Source organism: Pituophis catenifer, unplaced genomic scaffold, assembly GCF_029215685.1.
Source record: "Pituophis catenifer annectens isolate HBS135680 unplaced genomic scaffold, rPitCat1.0.hap2 SCAF_15, whole genome shotgun sequence".
Classification (NCBI taxonomy): Eukaryota; Metazoa; Chordata; class Lepidosauria; order Squamata; family Colubridae; genus Pituophis; species Pituophis catenifer.
The window spans coordinates 17382146-17391712 of record NW_027256895.1 but is presented as its reverse complement, the minus strand read 5'-3'; the positions used below and the strand labels follow the sequence as shown (position 1 = coordinate 17391712).

Sequence of the window (9567 nt, the reverse complement as noted above, 5' to 3'; positions counted from 1 at the left end):
GCTGTGCTATTCAGCCAAGAATTCATTAAAAGAAAAAATAGGACAAATGAAAGACTGCAAAGAAGGAATTCTATCATGCAAATTGATGAAGCTTTTTGTATTGTCTTAATGCTTTTGTCTGGGGTACTCTCAGAGATTCCTAACATGAACTGCATTGTTGGTGATCCTGTTCCAATTCTTCATAAATACTATCAATCAGGAGATGTCATTGTTGCTGCTATTTTGTCCCAAATCTATATATTTTCAAACACAATATACTTTCATGAAAAGCCTTCTACTGACCTTTTCTATGATGTTGAGTAAGATACTCATGAATCTAAAACTAATTATTCAGAACTGAGTTTGATGTCTGGTGCTGGGTCTGTATTATACTATCCCTTTTCCCATGAAGACTGGAATTGTTCAAGGATGTCTTGGATATCAAGGTCCATTAACAATGCATTGGGAATCAACAGTTCTGCTTAATCTCATTTATATGGATGAGTTCATGATTTTGAGTTCATGATTTTGGCAGATCATATTCTCAGTTAATTCTGTGGAAGATACATGTTTTATATGTATCTACTTTTCTGCAGTTTACTAACTAATTTATCTGTAAATTACTTTGGCGGAAGCTTTACGAATCCCACATAATAAAATACTGTTTTGTACTGTATTTGTAGCTTGTTGCATGAGGATGATATGTTGATGAAATATTTATTTTTAATAAAGTTTCATGAAGGATAGTCATAAATCCATTTGCTAAATTTCTGTTCTGAAATCTTTCTTACAATATTTTCTTTTCTTTTTCTTTGTTTTTAAGTAAAGAAATGTCCCATTATATTTCAAGATCCCCCTATTCCTTAAAAAGAATTGGAGTAATTCAATGGCATGGCAAAATAAATTTGTTTTGGTCAACTCATAAAAAAACTCATCTTTTTTTTTTGAATTGCAAAATGCCTGTATATAATGTAAGATAAGAGTTTCCCCATTTTTTAAAAAAAATATCTAGGCATTTGTACTCACAGTAGTGGCCAAAATTGTGGAAACCTTTTGGGAAAAGTATATTTTTGAGGTTTGATGGCTAATAACACCACTTGTTTTTGGAGTATCAAGATAATCATATTCCACTGCTGAAATCCCCTGGGAATAGCCCAATTGAAAATCTATGGAGCCGACTAAAGAAACTTATTAGTCAGACGCAACCCAGCAATAAAACCCAGTTAATAGAAGCAATCATTCAATCAATCTTGGTGTCATATTTTAACAGCTGCAGAACTAAAAGACTTGGTTTACTCCATTGGAAGATGTTGTAAGGCCACAATTCATGCTAAAGATTACCCAACTAAGTATTAACTGACATGGTGATAATTTTTGTATATCTCATATTTTGTATGGTGATAATTTTGCATATCTTGTTCTTTTCTATGTGTTTCACTTTTCTTCTTTATACTGTAAATGCTATTCTAATAGCAAATCCTTCATAAAAGGATTCATTACATTCATTACATTCTTGATTAAATTATCTTTCCATTGATATATAATTTTATGGTACTACTCAAAAAAAAAAGTGGTGTTATTAGCTAGTTTTAGAAAATACATTTTTCTCAAAAGGTTGCCACAATTTTGGCCACTACTGTATAAGCTGTTCTTATTTTTACTGTTTCTAAACTGAATATCAACAGAGAAACTGATTATCTCTGTGTTATTATGAATAACTAAAGTTTTGATTTCCCAGAACTTCAGTTATTCACAATAATATACTGCTTAGTTATTTTAGTCTTGCAAGACTTTTGTGGACAGGAAAATTTTTGCTTAGCAGCAATTTTGATACAGTCTCATCTGATCAATGCAATCTCACCTGAAGGTAGCTTTGAGAACAATATATTTAAAGCTATGAGTTGAACAAATGTCCTGAAACCAATGAGCTGTAATCAACATTTCATTTCAATTCAGGGTGGTGACTCAGCTCTACCAACACATTTTGTCTTTGGCATTTGCTATAGAAGAAATCAATAAAAATCACCAGATTTTGCCCAATCTCACTCTGGGCTTCCATATCTATAACAGCAATTTTATTGCAAGCTGGACATATCATGCCTCAATGGAAGTATTTTCAACAGAAGGCAAGTTAATCCCTAACTACAAGTGTGAAACTGAGAACAATCTAGTGTCAGTCATTGGAGGACCTAATTCTGAAGTCTGTATCCACATGGAAGCTATTCTCTCTATTTACAAGATTCTACAAGTAAGAGTTTCCTCTCAGATTTTAAATCTATAGCTATCTGTCTAAGTCACTGATGGCAAACCTTTTCTAGACCGAGTGCCCAAAGTGTGCACATGCGTGTGCAAATGCGTGCGAATGTGCGTGCCCGAACCACCAAAATACAATACACGTGCAGCCCCCTGCATGCACTCCACGCCCCATATGCTCACACGGCCTCCCACACATCCCCCTCCCCCTGTGTATGCACCCCCTGCATGCACCCCCGAATCCGCCCCTGTGCATGCATGCGCCCCACCCCCAGTGCATGCGTGGCAGAGACCTGAAGACCAACTGGCCAGCAGGAGGTGCGTGCGCATGCACAGTGGAGCTGAACTGGGGTGATGGTTCGTATGCTGTCAGAGAGGGCACTGCATGCCACCTCTGGCATGTGTGCCATTGCTTCGCCATCACGGGTCTAGGTTTTCCTTTAAGTTTAAGTTTCTCCCTTTGGGGAAAAAATAGTTTTGAAAAATATATACTAATTCCCTTTCTCCTTACTACAAACTGTTAATGAAAACCTGTGAAGAATACAGATTTCCCTTTCCGGAGAAATGAAAATAGTAGGGGAATAGTTTTGTTTGATGTTCCAACATGAACACATGCTATACTGACTGAACTCATCCCAAAAAATGTCATTACTGACATTACATGAACTGAGTTCCGTCTACTGGAGATTCTTTGTTTAACTTTTTCCAAAGCATATTTTCACATTTCTGTGGTATGTTCTCATTGTTACATAGCAAGGCATCTGCTTTTCAGCACATTGTTTATATGGGATTAGGGAATTTGATTTCATAAACTCCTGTGTGTAAGAAAGAAATGATATTTTACTCACACATGGAAAAAGATATAAAAAAATTGATTTATCTAGTTACTAATTTTCTAAAACAATTTTTGTTTATGTGCTGTAGTTCACTTATGGCTCTGCTTCTGAAATGAATAGGAAAACTCAAGCTGTTTTCTATCACCAGATGTTTCCAGATGTACACAGACAATATAAAGGGATTCTCCAGTTACTGTTGCATTTCCAGTGGACATGGATTGGGATACTCTATGACAATGATAACAATGGAGAGAGATTTGTTCAAGAAGCTCTTCCTATGTTTTCTCAGAGAGGAATCTGCTTTGATTATATAGAAGGATTCCCAATAATGACATCAGTTAGTGAAATTGATAAGATGGTGACAGAGGGAATAAATCAGTATGATGTTATAATTAAAAGCATTGCTAATGTATCCATTGTTTATGGTGAAATTGAGACCATGATATTTTTCAGAATGTGTTCCACATTGTCAACATATGAGGATGTATCAATAATGGCAAAAGGAAGGGTTTACCTTATGACGGCTCAGATGGAATTCACATCATTCCCTTTTCAAAGGAAGGAAGGCATAGACTTGCTCCATGGTGCCCTGTCCTTAGCAGTTCATTCAAAAGAGGTCCCAAGATTCACTGACTTTCTTCGGTTGATAAATGCTAGCTTTGAAGGAGAAGATGGCTTCATTCGGGGTTTTTGGGAAGAGGCCTTTGGATGTTTCTTTCCAGAGTCCACGATAGACAGGCAAGGAAGGGTCTCCTGCACTGGTAAGGAGAAACTGGAGAATCTCCCAGCATCTATTTTTGAAATGAGCATGACTTCCCATAGCTACAGCATCTACAATGCAGTCCATGCCATTGCATATGCTTTGCACAACTTGCTTTCATTTCAATTGAAAAAAACAGAGAGTGTCATTGAAGCAATCCATAGCTTGCTGGCTCAACACCTATGGGAGGTAATGTCAACATATTGCTTTGTGTTATATTTCTTTTTTACCTGGAATCATTTTGTTAATTGATTCCAGGAGGCGTGATGAGCACCAAAATCAATGGGAATTTTTTTCCCCATAATAAATAATGTAGTGTGTCACAAGGCAGCGGACAACAAGAAGTTCTAGTTTGTGCATTGAGTACTAAACAAACAATGAGTATCAGGACAATTTTTTTTTTGCATCAAAATGCAATGAGTACCAAATCTGATGAGTTTCAAAGTAGTTGAGTACAAAGATACCACTATAGCTCACGTGGTTTAAAATTTCAAAAGTATATATCGGCTAAGCAAGAATGGAAGCTGGTTTACTAATATAGACTGTATCTTGAGAGGCCCGTTGGGTCTAATTCATAGCAGTTGTTGGTGAAACACCAGGAACTCTATTGTCTTGAACATAGTTACTAATCACTGAAGCCTAATATTACCCCCAAAAATGTGAGCTATGAAAGCTAGTATTGGTTCATAAACTGTCAGGTGATCAATGTCTCAGTCATCTAGGTCATGCTTGTCCCAAAGGTGCTGAAGAAGCTTCTTGGATGAGAAGTGAAACTTCTTCAAAGAAAACCAGAAAGTCCAGTTGCCTCTTGAAAAAGCGCCTTTGTCAAGTGATCACTTTTTTCACAATGGTGGGATGTGCCTTCCTAAATAGGCTGCATTTCTACTTAATTCTTTCATGGCTATTCTATGTCATAGTGATTTTTATATGTTCCAAACAACCACAATTTTACAATTAGAAATATGTTGGATCAGTTGTAGAAAGACCAGTTACTGATACATCTTCCCAAAGAGCTCTGATCTGTGGTAGAATTCAATTTTTTTTTACTACCGGTTCTGTGGGCGTGGCTTGGTGGGCATGGTGTGGCTTGGTGGGCATGTCTTGGTAGGATGGCTGGGGAAGGATACTGCAAAATCCACATTCCCTCCCCACTCCTGGGGGAAGGATATTGCAAAATCTCCATTCCTACCACACTCTGGGGCCAGCCAGAAGTGGTATTTGCCATTTCTCCAATCTACTCAAAATTTCCTCTACTGGTTCTCCAGAACCTGTCAGAACCTGCTGAATAGCACCCCTGGTTCTCATAGGCTATTTGCCTAAGAGTTACTCTGTATTGAGACCTAACCATACAGGCACAGATCACACCCCTTTACAAATAGGCATGAGATTGCATAGCAACATGTGTCCAGCAAACAAATACTTGAGGCCTTCTCAGAAAATGAATCTATTCATCTTAATTTCTCCTTTTTCTCTAGAACGCTATTCTAATTCCTGTTTTCTGTCTATGTCTATTTGTTATACATGGAAAAAAAACTCAAATGGAAAACAGCAGTATCCTTAAATATATACTGATGAATTGCAATCTCATCTCCTCTCTTCAGCTCAACCATTTTGTGAAAATAATCTCATTTAACAACAGTGTTGGGGAAACAATTTTCTTCAATCAAAATGGAGAAGTGGAAACTGGATTTGATATTATCAACTGGGTAACCTTCCCAAACCTTTCCTTCCTTAGAGTCAAAGTTGGAGACATACAACCCTTGTCTCTCGCAGAAAACACATTTACTATTTCAGAGGAAACCATAATTTGGCCAAAGTGGTTTAACCAGGTAGGACCTATACATCTTAAGAGTTCTATTCAAACTTAAAAATATATGTTTTGAATTAACTTCTCTTCAACTACCTCAGAAAATACAGAGAAAATGTAGAAAGAAGTGTCAGATCACAAGATATAGGAGAAAGAATCCAACAAAACATGAAATGTTCAAATATTTCATTTTACACAGAATATCAATATTCAGGAATCATATATTCCAGGACAAGCATGTCATCTCTTCTTCCTTAATATGCTCATGTGTTAATACCATATTTATTTGATTGCATTCATTTATACCATGGTTTCCATCCAAAATCATGACTTAAATATATTTGGGAGCTATATTCATTCATTTGAGTTATTATCTCAAATTGAAGTATTTCTAATTGAAAACGTGTAAGAGGAAAATCAATAATAAATAAAATATCACTGTGAAATGCTAATAAATTCAAAGTATGACATTTAAATGACATTTGATTGGTGCAGAAATACATCATGTCACTTTTCTTTTAATCTGATTCATTGCCTAGCTATCACTCTCTATATGAATTTCTGGATATACATAAGCAAAATTGAAAAACAACTTTCCCCTAGAGGAGTCTTCACAATAAGTTGTCATATATGATTTTTTTTCTGAATTATTCATCTATGAAAGCACATGTTTCTATGGTTATTTGTAGATATATACATTTGCAAGATAGAGAACCTTCTCTTTCTTTTCTCTGTAGACAAAGCCTTTTTCTGTTTGCAATGACCATTGTCATCCAGGTTACAGGAAGGCCAAAAAGGAAGGGAAACCATTTTGCTGCTATGATTGCCTTCCTTGTCCAACAGAGAAGATTTCAAATCAGAAGGGTAAATGATACTGTGTTTCCTTGAAAATAAGACCCTGTCTTATATTTTTTGAACCCCAAAATAAGCACTTGGCCTTATTTTGGGGGAAGTCTTATTATTTTGGGGTACATGGAACAAGATGGGATTCCCCTTGCCATCTTACCTGATTTCCAGCTCTGTCTCCCTAACCCTAACCAGAGGAAAGGGCAGGGACCATCTGCGCATGCATATTAATATTTTTGGGGTGGTGGTGGTTTATTTTCAGGGAGGGCTTATTTTCAGGGGTGGCTTATTTTAGCGCATGCACTCAAAAGCCTGATTGGTTTTATTATCTAGGGAGGCTTATTTTCGGGAAAACAGGGTAATACTTAGAGGAATGGTTGCCCATTTGGCAGCTGTGGTCACAACTGATTATCTTTTGAGTTACTCGGATTGATGGAGTCAATTTCTATAGCTGCCCAACTCAGCCAAGTGACTCTGGTGGCTTACAATTCTAAAATTAAAAAAATAAAAATAAAAAAGTTAGAAAATATAAAAACAATAAAAACATCCATAAAATAAATAAGTACAAACAGCATCTGTGATAGCAATAGCACTTAGAATTATTTCCCACTTCATAGTGCTTTTACAGCACTCTCTATGTGGTTTTATAGAGTCAGCCTATTGCCTCCAACAGTTTGGGTCCTCATTTTACCCATCTCGGAAGGACGGAAGGCTGAGTCAACCTTGAGCCAGTGGAATTTGAATTGCTGAACTGCCGAACTGCAGCAAGCAGTCAGCTGAAGTAGTCTATAGTACTGGCACACTAACCACTGTGCCAACTCGGCTCATAATGAACCAATTAACAGTAAAACCAAGTAACATGGCCCTTATCAAAATCTTATCAAATTTAGAAGGCTAAAAAGGAAGGGAAACCATTTTGCTGCTTTGATTGCGTTCCTTGTCCAACAGAGAAGATTACTAATCAGAAGGGTAAAAGATACTACCCAGAGATGTGGTGCCCCAATGGTGGTCTGGGATCATGACTGATGATCTGCTGAGGTGCTCAGGTTGTACATCATGCAGCTGTCTATAGGGATTAACAACTAAAACAGATCTGATTATTCCAGTATCATTTTCATGAAAGCTATATACAGTATAGAATAAAAGCCTGTTTCTCTTTCCCCACAGACATGGACAACTGCTTTCAGTGTCCACTAGATCATTATCCAAACGAGGAGCAAAATTTCTGCCTTCCAAAATATGTAACATTTTTATCCTATGAAGAAATGCTGGGGAACATTTTTACCAGCTTTATTCTTACTTTTTCTATTATTACTATTTTGCTGCTCTGGCTCTTCATTAAACACAATGACACCCCTATTGTGAAAGCCAACAATGAAACCCTCACCTACATTCTTCTCATCTCTCTTGTGCTCTCATTTCTCTGTGCTTTGCTATTTATTGGCAAGCCTCATCAATGGACATGCCTTCTTCGGCAAGTTACTTTTGGCATCATCTTCTCCGTGGCAGTTTCTAGCATTTTGGCAAAGACTATCATTGTAATTCTTGCTTTCATGGCTACCAAACCAGGATCCAGAATTAGAAAATGGATGGGGAAGAGACTGGGTCTTTCTATTGTCCTTTCTTGCTCTTTTATTCAAACCATTATTTGTACAGCATGGCTATCAACCTCTCCCCCGTTCCTAGATATTGACATGTATTCCATGCCAAAGGAAATTGTATTGATATGTAAGGAAGGGTCAACCGTCATGTTCTACTGTGTCCTTGGTTTTATGGGTCTCTTGGCAATTATCAGCTTCCTGGTGGCTTTCCTGGTCAGGAAGTTACCGGACACCTTTAATGAAGCCAAATTTATCACCTTCAGCATGTTGGTCTTTTGCAGTGTCTGGCTGTCCTTTGTTCCAACCTACTTGAGCACAAAGGGGAAATATATGGTGGCTGTAGAGATCTTCTCCATTTTGTGCTCCAGTGGGGGATTACTGGCTTTCATCTTCTTCCCAAAATGTTACATTATTCTGTTGAGGCCTGATTTAAATAACAAGGAACAGCTAAAAAGGGGGAAAAACTGAAGAGTTAAAAGTTAACCATAAGTAATTAAGTAAATAGTTTGCACCAAGATTTTTCATTTTCAAGTAACCACTTTGTATTTTATACAGCTTGGTTTCTTTGTTCCCATTATATTATTTCACTCCTCTACAACTAAAATGGAATTAAAGTTGTTAATTACATAAAAAACTGTCTACCCTAGGTCTGTGGGATTTTTGTTCAATCCTTGAAATGTCTGATGATCTAAAGCCAAATACTTATAAGAAGATAGCAATAGCAATAGCACTTAGACTTGTATACTGCTTTACAGTGCTTTACAGCCTTCTCTAAGCAGTTTACAGAGTCTGCATATTGCCCCCAACAATTTCAGGTCCTCATTTTACCCACCTCGGAAGGATGGAAGGCTGAGTCAACCGTGAGCCTGATGAGATTCAAACTGCCAAATTGTAGGCAGCTAGCAGTCAGCAGAAATAGCCTGCAGTACTGCACTCTAACCACTGCGCCACCATGGCTCATGGTATCTCTTTTGTCATCGGTTGAAATATTTAATAATAAATATTTATTTATTTATTTAAGCAGAAGCACTATTGTAAATTCTATCTGTTCAATATATATTTCAAGAATAAAATATGAATGAAAGCAACATTTTTGTTTTGGTGTCAGTTTTGATGTTCCTTTTTTAAAAACATAATGTTAAGGAATCTAGTTTGTTTAAAAAGGAAGACAAAGCAATGTTCTTGAAATTTCTTCAAAATCTTGAACTTTGTCAATTTTTGTGAGTAAGCAAATTGGAAGGTAAGGATTTAAGAAAAAATATGCTCCAATTTAATGTTTATAGCAGGAGTATCAAACTCAATTCCATTGAAGGCTGCATCAGGGCTGTGTTTGACCTGGGGAGGGGCAGAGTGGGCATGGCCAACTCAATGTCACTCATGTTGGGGGCACCTGTGGTGGTCCAAGCGCTCTGCCAGAGAAAATGAAATCCCGATCTCCGTTTTCAGCTGTGATGGCCTCCTGCAACCCTCTGCCAGCGAAAACAG

The 9567-nt window shown here is 37.1% G+C and overlaps 1 protein-coding gene across 1 annotated transcript; it reads left to right on the top strand.

The window, feature by feature from the left end:
- Positions 1–3876: 3876 nt before the first annotated feature.
- Positions 3877–8550, top strand: LOC139324493 (vomeronasal type-2 receptor 26-like). The gene is made up of 3 exons (XM_070954205.1): positions 3877–4017; positions 6373–6499; positions 7649–8550. Exons 1-3 carry the CDS (start codon positions 3877–3879, stop codon positions 8548–8550), a joined length of 1170 nt encoding a protein of 389 aa, XP_070810306.1.
- Positions 8551–9567: the final 1017 nt, after the last annotated feature.